The following is a 17,852-nucleotide window of genomic DNA, read 5'->3' as shown; positions in this document are numbered from 1 at the left end:
ATACGGTATTTTTATGTATACAATGTAATTTAATAGAGTTGAAACTACTATTTATTATTATTTTAATATTAAGGTGATTTTTTACTTAATCTGGTATATTTCTCACAATAAAATTCCATTTTGCTTAAACTGTTGATCCATTCCAAACGTCAAAAAATTCAAATAAAGTCGTTAGTGAGTACTGGCTAGACGCCGTAATGACGCTCGTTGTCTCATAGCGAAAAATATTTTTGTGATTGCTCCTTTTGTATTATATTTGTGTTGTAAATACGAGTATATAGATTACGGAGTAAAAGTTGTTGTATCAAAATGTCTGATAGTGACGACGATTTAATGCCAGAAAGTTTACTAAAATATCAACATGAAAGAACTGTAAGCGTTATTTATTTTAGTGTAATTTCAGTGAAGATTTGTATTTATTTACAATTACTTTAATTTTATTACTACTTAACAGTAGCAATTTCATAACTGCTTAGTTAAATTATCTATAGATGCACCAAATATTGTTATTGTTTATAAACAAATTACATATACATACAAAATTTATCATATCATGAAAACTAAATAGTAAGTTAAACCTATAATTTTAACTTTTCAGGGTATGCATACTCAGAGACCTAATGTAAATAACACTCATATAACTAGTTTTAGTGTAAGAAATCATAATATGATGACCTCAACTTTTAATATGCCAACTTATGAACGACAAAAGTATGGGGGAGGTTTTGATCAAAGAAGAATGTGCTACCGAAGAGAAACATCTCCAATGTCACTTCGAAGCTTTCCTGACTCTGGAATGCAGAATTTTAATAGTTCATATTACCCTAGAGCCATGAGTTCACAGAGATCAGTATTTAATGGTAGAAGTGGATCCCCTATGTCCGTAAGGAGTATTGGTATGTATGAATATTTTGTAAACAATTAAAAATATACTAATTATGTAGTTTTTGAATATGTATTCTAGTATTGTACTAATTGAGTACATTTTTGTTCTTATTCCAGATTCAAATGCTAGTGTTAGCGCCGCTGATATAGCATTAGCATTCAAAAATGTTAAGTTCAATAAATATGATTTAAGATTGATTAAAGAAGCCTACAATAAGTTTTTGAAAAACCGAGTCCGTAAAAGAATAGAAAAGAGACGAAATCTAAAGCTTTTCTTAAAGAGTACAAAACGAGAATCGGGTGATGACTCTGGTGCGCAGGGAAGTGATTCTTCAATAAGCAGTGATGATTGTAGATCTACAAGGACGGCAATCTATAAAGAAAATTTACCTCTATCAAGACCGAAACCTATAAGAACGGATATAACAAGCATTAGAACCACTATAAAAGAAAGCAATATGTATGAAGACTGCACTGAAAATATTAAACAGAACACATTAAGAAATATTTTAGCTGTAAATGACCAAGTACATATTAAACCCACCAACACAATTAATTCTAAACCACAAAATGGGACACAGTTCACTCTGAAAGATCGATTTGCAAAAAGAAATGCATTTGTATTGCCTTCACAGAGATTCAACAAAACTGGACCGAAAACCACAACCAAAATAATTGAAAACCAACCCAATCCTCTAAATAATAATAAACTAACAAAAACTAATGACATTGAGTGTGGAAGTGAGAATGAGGAAATCTTCTCTGAAGTAACTGTTAGAGAAAATGTACACGAATCAACATCATTAGAACGGAAAAGAAATCTTGAAATTGAAGAATCAAATAATATGAGCACAAAGAGGAAAAAGCTGACAAATTCTCCTTTAAAATGTAACAATGAATCGTTAGTTAGCTCAAGTTTAATCAATACACACAGTGATTTTAATTTTAAGAAACCAGAAATGCCTGTGCGAAGATGGATCAAAGCCAATGACATAACTCTTACTGAGAAATTAATATCTAAGTCTGCTCAACCTATGGTTGATGATTTTGACCTAGACTTTAGCCTAAGCCAGAGTAAGCAAGTTAAAAATAACAAAGATGTCAACAATTCAACTCAGCAAATATCTCAACATACTTCAGAAACAGTAAACACTAATAATGAAACAGAAATATCACAGAACACAACTGATGTTTCTTTGAGACCCAGTTTTATTAAGCGTAAATTATATTCACAGAAACTAGATGTTCTAGATAAAAAGAATTTAAGCATAGAAAATCAGGATTCAAACAGTCCACAACCAAAATTATATGCAGGAGAGAAACACAAAGTCCGGAAGCTTGTGACATCACAGTCATGCTTGAACAGAGATATAATTGATGATAATAATGTCTTAGATTTGATCCACAAAATTGTGCCTCCTGACCAAATGAATATGACCAACGCTAAAAGTAAAAAATACAACAAAAAATCTCAAGACGACGACAAATGGGATGTAACATCTGTTATATCAATGTGTAATAATGGTGACGTCAGTGAAACATACACCGACGAGGAAATATTTAAAATGGATGGGAAATCTAAAAATGATACAAAGAAAACCAGTGATGCCAAAAATAAAAAAGATAAAAAGGGTGCAGCTAACAAAAGTATTAATAAAAAATGTAACGACACACCAAAGACAAAAGATATCAACAAAATTAAAGTCTCGCCATGTCAGGTTGTTCTTGAAAAATTGCAGCCAGCATTAATAAATACTAAGGAAATGTACGACCAAAATAAAAAAATACCTAGTGAGTTTAGTTATGTTAAAAGTATTTTTCATTCACTGATCTCATACATGTGAGTATTTTTATGACATTATTATAATTTTTAGATCAAAGTAAAGGGACCGTCGCCAGTTGTGTGAGATCATTTTGGGATACTGATTTTGAAAGTGACATGGAAGAAAGGCCTCAGTTCACTTGGAATAAGTTAATGGATGGTAAGAAACAATATTAAATAAATTATCATTAATACAATTTATAACTATAAAGTAATATTAAGATTTACTTCAATATTTAAAAACATACTTCTACCTCTTCCTTTTTAGGCAAAGGTCATCAAAATAACACTATTGCTAATAATACACTAAATTTGAACAAGAGAAATGGCATAAGAGGGGAAATTCTTACCGTAAGATGTTCTCAGAACAAGGGAATTAATAGTAGCACGAGATCCGATATTAGTAAGGCGTCTCAAAGGAAAAATTTAAATAAAATTGATGAAAATAAAGAGCCAGTTGTTAACGAAAAGTGTTTCAAAAACTCTCAAGCAAATATAAACAGTTCATTAATAGAAGCAAAAGCCAAGAGAGGGAAGCCGAAATCTACAAAAAACGATTCGACACCAGCTCGGAAGGTTGATACTAAGAATAAAGAGACGAAGAAACGAAAGAACGAAGTGAATCATACAAAGAAAATTCCAAATAAAACAAGAATATTAACGCCGAGGAAGGTTAATGAAAAAAAACATCAAAGCAGCCCTAAAAGTAATCAATCAAGTTTTAGTTGCCTCAACATATCCTCTAGAAGCCTTAGGAGTTTCTCAAGATCTAAAAGAACATGAGTCAATATAATCATGAAACATCATTGCTGTATGCATAGAAACTTTTAATTAATTTGATGAATTTTCCAAAATACTATTATTTATTTAATATCATCATTGTAAATATTAATATGTTATAACGTATCTGTTTTTAACTCCGCCATTTTACGGCAGGACCGGTTGTTGCACAGAAAATGTTGATAACATTTTAATTTAACATTTCCATATAAAAAATAACAATTTCAATCATGGTTTATGGCATTATACATTGTAAGTTTCAGGCATGTGCTACCTTTGTTTTATATAGTTAATATAAGTATAGGCTAAAGTTAATAGACAATATAAGCTTTGTTTCAATGATTTATAACTGACCAATATTTTATGAGCACCTCTATATTATGTAAAGAGTTAACTATAGAATAAAAATTATGGATTTACTTATATTCTAACATCATACTTTTATTCCCAAAACAACGCATCCAGACAAAATAATGCCACATTGGAAACAAGTATTTTAATGTCAAATAGAATATTAGAAGGTAAAAAAGGAAACTTAATAAGGACAATGTACATAATTTCATACACTTTTTAAATTGTCAAAAGAAAAAAGGTATATAAATATATAAATAAGTTAAATGAAACACTATTTCAATATAATTATTTTATTTGATAAGACTTTGACAATCGGAAACCCAGAGGCTGTATATTTGCGGTTAAGGCAATTTATGAATGCTTTAAATATGTAAGTCCTATTATACTATTAAGTTTAACTGGCTAATATCTTTCCGCCAACAAGTCGTTTGTATTTCGATGCGCAGCTCTGCGCTAATCACATTCTAACCTACTATTGAACAAATAATTATGACCATACTCTGAAAAATACATTCTATTGTTCGATAACAGTAGTGCACATAATTGGTAGTCTCCCGTTTTAATAATCTTATATGCGGTCATGCGAACTTTCTCATCTAAGATATACAATATAATATATACTAATTTCAAAATAGACTACCAAATTTTCGTAAAATAACGTTAAAAATGTATTCAGATCTAATTTACATCGACTCTAAGAGCTGTATAAGAATTTAGGACCAAATTTGGGAAAATTTTGACACTATAAAACACAATTAAACAAGTAACAGTAAATCTCTTTCATTTATAACAACCTATTAAATGCACGTTTACAGGCGTCAGTGGCCCAAAAATCTTGTTCAGTTTAAGATCATTACATAAAAGCACGCATTTTGCACCACATTGCACATTTAAACCCTATCCATGTAAGACGAAACTTAAGTTGAAAGAAACTATTTCACAAAATAAAAGCAGGTGAATAACTAAACGGGATAAGAAATAAATTCAGTCGAGAAACAATGCTCCTAATAAATAAAGGAATGCACTCAAGTATGACACAGCCATGTGTACTGCTGTTTATTTATTGGTTAACATATATACACAGATATAAACCTTCAAATCCATTTAACATTGAAAAATTTTTATGTCATTAGAATATTGTAGGAACTTGTCTGAGCCGTTTTGGGCCACTGTCCTAATATAACTTATCTTACATAATATATATATATATATATATACCGACTCATTGGCTGTGAAATACTAAGCACTATGCTGTCGATGATTGTAAGCGTTAAAATTTCGAGTTATAATATACAAAGAGCACTATGATACGCGTTGATATTAATTCTTCAATATTCGTCCTCTTCAGGCGGGTGAGGGTTGTCACCGTCTTCCTCCTCCGGTGGCGCGAATCCGTCCTGTTAACAATATATACGATTTGAATTCATGATAAACAACACATAATTGAAACAATTTATGAATGACACGCAATTTAAAAACAATTAATGATTTCTTTATAAAATTAATTACTATATCCATATACATATTACTATACGGCCACGAGAATAATTGAATGTATCAAACATTATTCTCATTGACTGGCCCATGAAATGTAGTTTTACACATTCTCATCACTCTCATCTTTTTCATTTACCATAGGACTTCAAAACAAGATATAGTTTGTCAACATCAGTTTAGATTTAGAAACACACATACAACATAACTTTCTTTTTGGTTAATTTTATTCAAGGGAATATGTTGTATAAAAAATTTGCAAAAATGACATACCTCAGTTGCATATAAAATGTCCAATATCTTTGGAACTATTGGGGCATTATGCTGGTCCTCCATCTCTTGACAGATTACTTCTATATCCCGAAGCTTACCAAAGTAAAAATCTCTTTCCTTTTCTAATCCGTCAACAGTTGCTTTTAATTCATTTATCTGTAACGAAAATTATAATTATATATCGTAAACAAAAACGGTACGTACGATAAGTAGAACATAGCATTATCATGGAGAATAAGTAACTTAGAAACAAGCAAGGTGATTCAGATAAAGTTAATTTAAATGTGATGCTAGGTCTAGTATAACCAAATACAAAACATGAAGACCTTGACTTCAAACTATACAAATTGAAACATTGAAACTGCATCTCATGACTGCATGTACATAAATCAACAAGTCTACCGATTTGTAGACCGGTTACTCTCATTAGTATGGCATATGTGTATTAAATATGTTTGTTAATAAATAGTATATTTGAATATGATTGTCGAATAAATAATGTTCTTGGTATCTATTAAAATTGGTAATACATTAGTGAAGGTTAAGAATAAGAAATAGTGTAAAAATTAAACAAATAATCTTGGATTTTATCATACCTGATGATTTAGGTCATCTATTACTTTAGAATCTCCTTTACCACTTTGAGTTAATCTCGATGGATTCATTGGCGGTGACCTCACTGTGCTATTTGCCTTCCCAACTGTAAAACAAAATTATATGAATTTCATACCAAGCAGGTTTAATTGATTATAATATAAAAATTACATAAACATTTAATAATATTTGTTGTATTGGGTCACAAACACATAAATGTATAAGGAACATATATAATAAATGAAACACAAACAATACATACAGATAAATGAATGAATGTATGATGAATGTGTGAATGAAAAGTAGCAGAACATAACGGAAATATGAGAATAGATTACATAAACCTATCCAATACTGAAGAAATAATAATCAATGATTCAACATAATAAGTCATAAAATAAATAATTCCCTTCAATTTAAGGTACCAATACGATTTTTTTCTGTCAAAAATAAAAAAAAATAAAAATCAGCAATTAATAAATGGATTAGTACTGGTTTGGGGTCTGGCAGCGACTTTAGCGACAGGAGCTGTCGGTTTCTTAACGGCAGCGGGAACAGCCCTAGGCGGAGCTCCCGGGGCTCCGTGACCCATTGGCAGGCCTTCGCGCTGTGCCATCGCGTCGTACTCCGTGCCTCCATAGTTGGCATCAAAAAATTTCTTGAACCATTGCAAGAACTCAAAGTTATCTTGAAACCGACCCTTCACCAGTCTGTCAATGGGTACTATCTACGAAAGAAAAAAGGGAAAGTAAACAAAACAAAAGAAATGGAAATGTTCTATGTGCCTACATGTGGGGGACATATACTGCACTTAGACGATTGGCATGAACTGGTACATTGATGCGAAGAAACGTGTGGTGAAGGATGATCTGAGACAGTCATGCAATGTCTAAGTGCTTAATACGAGAGAGATGCGTACTGCCCGAATGATGTAAGGGCGCAGCGCGACGCACTCTTGGAGGCGCTGCGGAAACACACAGAGGCACCCCGCTTTCACATGCCCCTGAACCAATAGTTAGCCCACCACGGGCGTCAAACGCATCATATTCCCTTCCATCATAGTTTGCATCAAAAAACTTTTTAAACCACTGCAAAAACTCAAAATTATCTTGAAACCTCCCCTTTATCAGCTTGTCCACGGGTATTACCTACAAAATCACACCAATTTCTACTAAAACAGTTCAAATTATTACTATAGTATAGACATAAATTGTTAAACAGGAAAAATCAAGTTAAACACTAGCATTTGTAATATTTCTGACACGTTAAAAGATATTAGTATGAGGATAAATATTTGGTAATAAACAAAAATTTATATTACATAGTAATCTATTATTGTGTCAAAATAATAGTGATGAATAGAAGAAAGATGTAATTTTTAACTATTTGGAACTAAAGCCGTTTTGAAATGATACATATAACTATATGTATGTAACCAACAAACTGAAAATAATTTGTTAGAAAAATAATTTGTTTGTTGTTGTTTGTTTCTAAAAATAATTTGTTAGAAACTACATTTTCCTAATGCTTGTTTGATCTGGACTTTTAGTTTTGTTTTGTTATTTTTTTAAAATACACTATTTTTTTATATTTAAGAGGCAACACCTTTACATTAATAAATATAGATATCATTTTTATTATGAGATCAATTTTAGTAATTATGTGGTATAGTTTAAAAGCATAATTGCCAAGTGATTGCTATGCCAAAAGTAGTCTTAATTACATCCTATACAAAATTGATCTTTTGTTAATGAAAAATTTTTTGTTATTCTAAACTGAATATTATTTGTCATCAAACTTACCTTATCTACAGACATTTTTTTGAAAGCGGCTTGAAGAATTTTAAAGTTCTGTATGTATTCATGCTCTAAGTTTGTCTTGAACTTAATTCTTTTCATTGGTACACTGCCAGGGAACAGCATATCCATGAACTGGCAATAAGCGGCGCCCGTGCAGAGCTCTTCGATTTTGGCGAAGTTCGACTGAAGACAGTCGTTCACCCACGCCAACATATCATGCCTTGATAAATTTTCCGACGTCACATTTGTGGAGTACACATTCACTGCCATCTTGATTAATTTCTAGTTCGCCTAGAAATGTTTCATGAAACGTTTAAATATATGTATAATAAACTATGTTTAAGATCAAATACCGGTCTGCAGTTTAATAACCAATCAGTGTATAAAAAAGAAAGCAGATCTAAAAATAGGTCGGTGCATGTCGCATAAGATTCAACAATACAAAGTAAATTATGTAATAATAAAAACTGCACTTAAAAAATATCATAAGATTTACTATGGGCTATATTAGATTCTTGCAATAACTTCAAAGAAACGGAATTAGTAACGGCGGATGCAACTATGACAGGCGACGACTCATCAAAATAATTTTTAGATTTACAATGCGTAAAAAACATAATTTTAACTTAAAAACCATACAACATACCTTTTTAAATTAATACTTAATCCTTGTTATAAACAATAAATCTCTAATAATTTAGGCAAAGAGAAATGATACGTTGAATTGTTGTCCAAAACGCTCGCCTTCCTAAGATATGTCAAAGACAAGATTAATTATTACAGAGTGTTAAACCATAAATAATAAATATCTTTTCGATCCATATAAAATATATTAACCTGTAACTGCTGCACTAAGTGCATAGGGAAATAGATAATTTGAGGAACGTATTGCAGAAAAAGCTTGGTTTAAAATAAATAAGCAATCATTAGATATCTCTACCAAAAAATATTTTTACTATTTAAATCCAAAGTATGTAATATGTCCGAGTGTTTTGGCATTTTAATATATCTATATTTTTTTGTATTCATTAAAATTGATTAAATAAGTCTTTATATATCAATATATTATTAGGTAGCTGCTACAGCTTAACATCTTTTGTACGAGAAATTTCTACAGACTATTCTTATAATGGCAACATTTAAAAATGTCAAGTCAATGTCAAAGACTTCAAAACAATAACAAAGTACGATTAGAGTCACAAAACGATACAGCGGAGAAACTAAAATTGTCTGAAATAAAATGTTTTATAATACCAATCTGCATGTCGGATGCAATCAAAGTGATGGTGGTTTACAGTGCTGCATTGATTGCAGGGAAAAGCAGTCGATATACTTTGTGATTTTTGCTATTTAATTATAACTTTCTCGACCGTACTTCCCTCGAGCACCATCGACCCTGTTCTTGACTTCTCTGAGGAAAACTATTTTCATTGATCAAGATGACACAAGAAGATGAAAACCTTTCGGAGAACGAACCGAATATTAATAGTATGGATGAAAGTCGGAGTAAATCATACAGACTCACAATGGAATTTCCTCTATTTTTCACCATGTTATCTATGTCTTTATCTGGTATGTTACTTACGTTTTTATAACATAAACATAAGCTTTATAAATAATTACATTTTAATTATTTACTAATTATGTTCTCTTGCCTTGGAAATAGTGGAAAATACCGCGTTTTTAATTTATTATGTCTAATTGTTTATACATCTGGTTACTTTGCATATTTTTTTTATCTAATTATAAACTATTGAATAAAAATTTATCGTTTGAAAATAATTATTGAGAATGCAAAAATTTATGTTAAAAGTTTAATTGAGAAATGGATGAATATTTTTTCTGTTAATTAAGAGGTAAAAATTCTTGCATAATATGATTTTTCTGCCTGTATTAAGTTACTAAAAAATCCGCGATTTCAAGTTTCAAGGATAAGTTGAACGAAAGTGATAAAAAATGTAATGTAACTTTGAAGGTCAATAATTACAGTTATTAATAACATTCAGAATATGTTGATAAGTAAATAATAAGCCGACTCACATCTCGCTTTTCCAAAAATGACGTAAGTTGAAGTCAGAACAGAAAGAATAAAAAATATATTTATTTAAACGTATTTCAATAGCCACTAAGTCGCGGCCGCGAGAACAAGGACATTATAATAACTTTTTATATAATATGGTCCTAATAAATAAGAAAAAAAATATCAAAAAAATTAAATGCCAAATCAAAAACACAGTAATATTAATTTTTTTTTCATATGTGATGTGAAAATTGATCTCTCTGAATTGATACAACTAAAATACGAAAAAAATTGATATTTCGATAACTAGTCCTAATTAAAGTGATGGATATCATGTCTTTAAAACACGATATTGTTGAGGCAGTATCAATATTTTAGGTGTTTCACGGGTAATTCCCATGGGGCCTCAGAAACCTCTCGGTGAGGCTGTAAAAGCCAATACGGCAAACAGCTACAGTGGGGTCAAAACTAAAAAAAAGATATTTTAGGTAAAAAGAAACATTTATATTACTTAACCAATTATTTATATTACTTAACCAATTACATGGAAGTAATTCAGATATCAACTGAAAATATTTTTTTCTAACGTGTAATTGTTAATATTAACAAACAGGAATGTTGTCTGTCACGAATTTCTGAAAATTTACTTAGAGGCATTGTCAGAATGAAATAATAGTTGGTACTCATAAGAAATTAAACCAGCGGAGGGATTAACTCAATCAATTGACGGTAATTTTTTTTTTTCAATTAATATTCTGCACTGAATAAAATGCAGAGCCAATTTATATCAGTAATAACGGTTGAGATCTAAACAAGATAAGCGGACACGATTAGATTGTTTGTTTATTTGTTACCAACGACTTTTACAGCTAGTCGTATTCATTTATTTTTGTCAAGGACAAGTATTGAAACACTATATTATATTTACACGTTAGTTTACTTGAACATCCAAAATTTTAAAATTGTTCTTTTCAGTTATATTTTTTGTTAAGCCCCACAATCCAAAACTGTCCTTTTTTCACAGCTATTTTGTCAACGAACTATTCAGCTATTTCAAACACAAATGTTTGTACAAACATCGTACAAGACTTATCAAACACTAATACTCTTTTTGAAATATTTGAGTGCTATCAACGGTTTCTAGAACCTTACATATCTCTTAATAAAGACCTATATAGTCTTGTACCGCCATGTCATACACATCAAGATTACTGGAAACGCTATCAATTCTATATGCACATCACTATTGAGGTCCATAATGTATTGTGTTAAATTAACGGCAAAAATTACATCGACTTATTTCAACATAAATCACTGTCTAATCATATAGCAAATATATATTATTTGTTTTCTTGTGAGATAACATAAGCGTCATACCTTTGTTATAGAGTGTACGTGTAAAATATTTTTTTTTTTTTCTGCTTTCCTTTTTATTTATTCTGGTTATTTGTCAACATTAATTTGTTGGTTTAAGGTTAAATATATATACAATAAAAAAAAAGTATAAATACACGCTTAATTTTCAGTACGTAATTATATTTGTTTGAAGTTCCATGAAATGTAATTCGATTGTACAAAAAAACATGATTCATCTGTAATAATGCTTTAGTGTGAACGATTTCTTATCAGTGCGTTTATTTGCAGCAGTTTAAATAGATTTCAATATTATTAAAGGCTATTAAAGGCTTTAATTAATATTTTTAACTTTCCCATTCAAGCTGTCATCGACGATAGAACACAATTGATACACAAAACGCCGCGATATAAAGTTGTTAATATTGACTACCAGCTTATTGTCATTCACAATTAAATAGTGCAATCTGATTTAATATCTGCGTCTCTTATAGAAGAGACGTGTATAGACACAACATTACATCGCAGATAACATAAATAAAATGATTAATAACAAAAAATTACTTCTTTTTGTTACCGTCACAACAAATTGGAAGCGATATGCCTATGTAAATAAAATAATATTTTATTTGTAGGAGCTGCAATCAGTAATTTAATCCTCTACCGTACTTGCGTGCACTCTTTAAACCATACACAACAGGAGTGCCAGGTTTTTCTTTCGCCAGTGAAAAATAATGGAAGCCAGGCTTTGGAAGAGGAAGTTCAGAAGTACGCAACCTTTGTGTCTATGGTTAGAACGATAATAGAGTCCGTGGCACCTGCAATACTATCTTTATTCCTTGGTGTGTGGTCTGATAGACATGGTCGTAAACCATTGGTTGTATGGCCGCTGTTGGGTAAGTGAAGACTTAAATATAGTTTCACGATTTATTATATATAATACGAGTTTGTAGTGAAATGTATAGCAGTATGTCTATGGACTACAAAATAATAAAAAAAAAACATACCGGTCATAGACATTTTACAAAATGTATTAGTTTTTTTTTAATAGCGACATCGAAACTATTACGCCTAATATTAAAACATAAAACTTTATATTAATAATATTTAAAAAAAAGGATAAACGTCTGTCTAAAAATAAAGTAAAACCAATTCAGATAGACGATTTTCATATTAAATTTTATTTCTCACATAAATTAGGTATATTAAGGTATATATATATTAAATAGATACTGTTTTTTTTAATAGCATTAAGTAACTTAGAGAATTTTAGGATTATATGTAGTTATATAAAATAAGCTTATTATTTTGGTAGGTATGACTGTAAGTGGCGCTCTCATAGTTGTATACAGTATGTTAGAGAGTCTGGGTCCATGGTGGTTCATACTGACTGCCATCCCGGTATCTTTGTCCGGCGGGTTCACTGCCATGTTTACTGGATCATTCTGTTACGTAAGCGATATCTCCGCTAGAGAGAAGAGATCACTTAGGTAAATAACATAAGGTAATTCCTAATAGCTTCCATAAATTTCAAACAGTTTTTTTTTCTATTTTTAGCTTTATTGCAATTGTATTTAGGGTGTATTTTGGTTATTGAACTATTCGTTTGCCAGGATGACGATTGTTGAAGCCTCTGTATCAGCTGGTAGTGTCACAGGAGCAATTCTCAGCTCTTATTTGTTGAGGGCCGTTGGAAGTGTTTATTTGCTAGTCATATGCACAGGATTATCCGCGATCGCGTATCTTTTTACGAATGTTTTTCTCAAAGAATCTCTAGTTGGTGCTGTTCAGGTAAATATATTATCGAATTATCATTTTATGGCTGGACTAAATGTTTTATATTATATTTTTTATGGCAGGGAGGAATATCTTCAGTTCTGGATTTCAAACTCATAAAAGAGATGTTGAGAACTTGTTTCAAACGTCGTCCAAATCACGGACGTGCTCAGATTCTGTTACTCACGATAGCAAACAGCCTCTCTGTGTTCATATTGTTCGGCAATATGAGCTTGCAATATATGTACACGAGGCAGAAACTTCATTGGGCAATAAAGCAGTACACTTTGTATTCGGCTGTTCACACAACAGTGTCGTTCTTCGGATCCTTTTTCGGAGTCATGATAGTACAGAAGTTGTTCAAAGTGACAGATCTGACGTTTTCTACTATAGCTTATGTATCAGATACCATTGAATACGTCATAATAACATTTGCGACCGTTTCCTGGCAAATGTACGCTGGTAAGTTGAAGGTTATTCATATTATAATGAATATTTTATAATCTGCGAGTCTCTTGAACAACAACTTAGTCATTATTGTAATGTTGTATTAACTTTGATTCAAAATGACTTCTATAGTAACTACAGTTGAGATCACAGTTCGATTTTTAAATTTAATGTGTATTGCCATTTCTAAAATTAGAAATAAAACTCGTCTGGCTTCTTGGATATATGGCTTTGGACGTACCTTTAAATGAGGTTAGAATTAATCTCAGTAAAAACTAAAACATCTGTAACTGGTTTCGTCCGGTTTAAGCATTTAGGTCATTGTTTTGCAACTTATTTCTTTGTTTTAATATCATTTAAATGTTTTATTTCTAGTTTGACATATGTATATAATTTAGACTTTTAATCGATAAAATCAATATCAATATATTTTTTTATAAACTTGTAACGATTTTTTTAATACATATTACATAGTTACATTAAATACTTTTTAAAGTACAATGCATATATATAATGCTGGCTGTAAACTGATCGATATATATTTCGAATAAGAACATCACGAGACACCAGAAGCAGTCCTGAAAGTATGCCTTGTTTATTAACATCATGAATTACGTATACGCGACCTTATATGACCTTAAATGATCTTGTGCGACCTTCAAAGCGTTGATACATGTTTTAGCCGCCGGAATATCCCTGTTCCGTGGTCTGTCGTCTCCTCTTATACGTTCCCTCCTGACGAAGATCCTCCCACCTGAGGATATAGCGAAGGTGTTTGCTCTGATGTGCGCCATAGAAGGCATCAGTCCGTTGATATCACCAGCTTTATACAACTCGCTGTACGCTTACACCATATCCACCTTTCCCGGGGCTATATACATGTTGAGTACCGGGATATCTTGTGTATGCGTCATATTCTTAGGGTAAGTATATTTTGTTCTTCTGTTGGTACTATTAATATATACGATTTTTTTTATATTGCTATCATCTGAATGCACTCTTGTTCTTTTTCTTTACTTAAAAAAAAATCGTTTAGAAAAAAAACGTCATTTGAATTTGTCCTTTCTTTTTAAGTGGTGGAATCGTTTTGTAGTATTATTTATAGTAATTTATTCGATTGACCTTCCTCAATATAAATTAATCGTTTAGAAATTCTAAAAATAGCACAAATTATTTAAAATCATTTCATACTAATTATTCATATAAAAATAGTTTTTCAAAATTATATATATTTTTTATAACATTCACACATTTTGTCTGGTTCGTCATTAAATATTACAATTTAAATACTGTGCTTATTCCTTTTCTTAATTACTGGTATTTAAACATTTTCCGCTTAAGAGCCATGTTTTTTAAACTGACAACATTTTTTTTTTTATAAATGATTTCAAGGTAGAACTATAATTATCCGTGCCTTTGTTTTACTCTTATAAATAGACGGCTATTTGATTTTTTTTTATGATTTTTAATTATATTATATTAGGTAAATTAGCGACGAATGTTTTAAAAATCGTTTTATATTAATTAACACGATTACTCGAAAAAGGAGAGGTTATGGGATAGACATTTTATAGTATACTATATTAGACAAACTATATTTAGTACTAGCAGCATTTTGGTTATATGTCTAATAAATGTCAATAGGACAAGTTATTTTTAATTTTAAATAGAGAAATATTTCCACGCTTTTAAATATAAAAGACTGGTAGTGTTTATTAATACACATATTTTTATCTTAACCAGGTCACTGATCTTTTGACATACGATTTACAAAGTTACATCGTATTTTTAAATGTGGAACGAAATTTTTGGCAATTATAATTTTACGAAAAAAAAAAATTATAAAATTATCTGTAATATTTTTGTTAGTAAATATTCAAATATATTTACATTTTTCGTAATGACATATTTTTTTTATTATTTAAACTTTTTGATCCGACGTTTAGATTACCTTAAAAAAAATAACTTGATAAATTATTATTGTATATAAATATAATAGCAATCTATTTTAAAGATAAATATTATCTAGTTTCATTTCCATTGTTAGCACAAAAGTTGAGCCAATCAGTGTTGTAAAGCGGTTTATATTAAATCAATATATTTTTGTTCATACATTTAATGTATCTACTTGTTGAAAAAAGGGTAAATTCGCGATTAGTACTCAATAAAAGTCAAATGTCAAAACAAGTGACTCACTAAAGTCGACATTTATTATATGTTAAATTACGCTTCGATCGCATTAATTGTGTTTATTGACACTAAAAAGATATCAAGTCATTAAAAATAGCAGTCAGGTCATTTATTCGGAACGGATAAGGTACCAACTGATATGGAATATAGGAATAAGTACTAAATTGACTAATTTTATTTATAGACTTATTTATTTTTTGGTGTCAAGTTTCTTTTTAAATATGTTGAAGATTTTTATGTTGGTCTCGTTTTGGAAAATTAAATAATCCCTCAAGTGTTAGTCGGACTCGCGGATGAAGAGTTCCGTATGTAATATTATATTTTTTTAATATCTTATTGCAGATTTCCGATTGAAAAAGTGGATAGTGTACGTATGTAGTCTGACGATTCAATTTTTGTTTTAAATACTAGTGACATACGGGCAACGGAGTCTTAGGTGTAACGTTGGCTCTCGTTTTAGTCTTTGGGCACGAACCGGTTTAAATATAGAATAAAGACGCATTAGAATTTATCTTCAGTGTGTTCAGTTTAAACATTTAATATTATGTATCCTTGTATATACATATGTAGCATGTACATACTCTCGTCTCAGAAATTCTGTTTTATATTAAAAGTTACTGTAATCGTATCTATTAATACCTCTATGCGGGTGTTACCCATAAAAAATATATTTCAATATGTGTATATTATTTTTTTATATTATTTTAATATAAAAACTATCTTACTTTCAGGTTTGTGCAATATTATAGATGGAAGGAGTGTTCTATCACATACAATACGCTGACAAGCGAATCTTAACATATTAACGATATCTATGTTAAGATTAATAATATCAGTGATTTTTTCGTCACAAATTATACACATTTTGTATAACATTTTTATATTAGCGTTAAATGATATTGTAATTAAGTTAACAGTGATTAAATCGTATACATTCGTATACATTTTTTCATACTTAATATAAGATCGATTGAACAAGTTATATTAATTAAGGTTTTTTTTTCTATTCTTTATGGAATTATAGATTTTTTTTTAGACTTTTTGTGAATTTTATACTTAAATCACCCGATATAAACACGACATGATCAGTGGTGATATTTTTTTTTATTAAGCGGTTTACTTGTATACATTTTCATTGATTTTATTAATGATAAGAAATATTCTTATAGTGGTTACCTCATGCTGTACTCTACTCGTGACATGTGATACATTTTTATAAAGCGAGTATAACTCGAAGGCAATACATATCGATTTTCAAATAATTAATTTTAACGAGATCTAAGATTTTCGCGAGTTTTATTCATTTAAATTAATTTTAAGTCACTAATTCTCCAGATGAATATTTTTTTTACGAAATTTGTTTTCATGTAGTCGAATACTCAAAGTCTTTTAGTTTTATATGATAGCGAAATATATGATGTTTACAATCTGAATGTGTTTTATTTTAGTACAAAAAAGGAAAAGGTTTTATCTCGTTTTCATTACCTCACTTAACATCTCCGTAAGACGAGCTATCTATCAGTAGTTTAATACATAAATAAAATATTTGTTATTGAAATTCAACCAATAAATAATTATTATGTAATGTTTATATATATATATATATATATAAATAGTTTATTTATTATAATATATATGTAAATAGTTTATTTATTTAAAAATTAAAATTCTTCTTTATAAATAAATGTCAGTATGTATATTAAAATGTCCTAAATATTATAAATATAACCAAATATATAAAATTAATTAATAACCCATATTAAAAGAAACCAACATGATTAAACAAAGATTATTAAAAAGAAACATATGGTAATTACATTTTTCAATTAGTTTATTTCTTAACAAAACGTGTTGTTTGCCGATCAATCTCTATCTAATATAGAAAAAATACACTACCGTCCAAATCTTAGAAACATTACGTACACATTATATGAAGAAAAATATCTCAAAGAAATAATGAAATTGATATTATTATTCTATAATATGTGCCTATGCACACGTCACTAAAACTCATTTATTTTTACAAACTTTATTATAATAATAACGAACAAAACTACTTATTTTA

General features: G+C 29.8%; 3 protein-coding genes across 5 annotated transcripts; 2 read left to right on the top strand and 1 right to left on the bottom strand.

Moving 5' to 3' along the window:
* Positions 1–180: 180 nt before the first annotated feature.
* Positions 181–4,071, top strand: LOC116771719 (uncharacterized). Of its 2 annotated transcripts, none has more exons than XM_061528050.1 (5): positions 181–372; positions 599–896; positions 1,003–2,676; positions 2,760–2,867; positions 2,982–4,071. In XM_061528050.1, the coding sequence occupies exons 1-5, from the start codon at positions 310–312 to the stop codon at positions 3,488–3,490; spliced, it is 2,652 nt and encodes an 883-aa protein (XP_061384034.1). In that variant the 5' UTR covers positions 181–309; the 3' UTR covers positions 3,491–4,071. The 2 variants fall into 2 exon arrangements, with proteins under 2 accessions (XP_061384034.1, XP_032519540.2); XM_032663649.2 differs by having other exon boundaries at positions 2,976–4,069.
* Positions 4,072–4,115: 44 nt separating this feature from the next.
* On the bottom strand, positions 4,116–8,788 carry LOC116771720 (microtubule-associated protein RP/EB family member 1). 2 transcript variants are annotated; one of them, XM_032663651.2, is made up of 6 exons: positions 8,648–8,788; positions 8,005–8,292; positions 6,695–6,929; positions 6,205–6,308; positions 5,609–5,764; positions 4,116–5,238 (listed from the first exon to the last, which is right to left on the bottom strand). In XM_032663651.2, exons 2-6 carry the CDS (start codon positions 8,269–8,271, stop codon positions 5,170–5,172), a joined length of 831 nt encoding a protein of 276 aa, XP_032519542.1. In that variant the 5' UTR covers positions 8,272–8,292; positions 8,648–8,788; the 3' UTR covers positions 4,116–5,169. The 2 variants fall into 2 exon arrangements, with proteins under 2 accessions (XP_032519542.1, XP_032519543.1); XM_032663652.2 differs by lacking the exon at positions 6,695–6,929 and adding an exon at positions 7,122–7,350 and having other exon boundaries at positions 8,648–8,763.
* A 381-nt stretch (positions 8,789–9,169) lies between these two features.
* LOC116771918 (probable peptidoglycan muropeptide transporter SLC46) lies at positions 9,170–17,216 on the top strand. Its single transcript, XM_032663920.2, has 7 exons — positions 9,170–9,573; positions 12,010–12,270; positions 12,690–12,864; positions 12,988–13,165; positions 13,234–13,612; positions 14,280–14,520; positions 16,519–17,216. The coding sequence occupies exons 1-7, from the start codon at positions 9,441–9,443 to the stop codon at positions 16,583–16,585; spliced, it is 1,434 nt and encodes a 477-aa protein (XP_032519811.2). The 5' UTR covers positions 9,170–9,440; the 3' UTR covers positions 16,586–17,216.
* The last annotated feature ends 636 nt before the right edge of the window (positions 17,217–17,852 follow it).

This window comes from Danaus plexippus, assembly GCF_018135715.1.
Source record: "Danaus plexippus chromosome 16 unlocalized genomic scaffold, MEX_DaPlex mxdp_23, whole genome shotgun sequence".
In the NCBI taxonomy this organism is placed as follows: Eukaryota; Metazoa; Arthropoda; class Insecta; order Lepidoptera; family Nymphalidae; genus Danaus; species Danaus plexippus.
The sequence above is the reverse complement of the archived record's forward strand: the minus strand, read 5'-3'. Positions and strand labels throughout refer to the sequence as shown.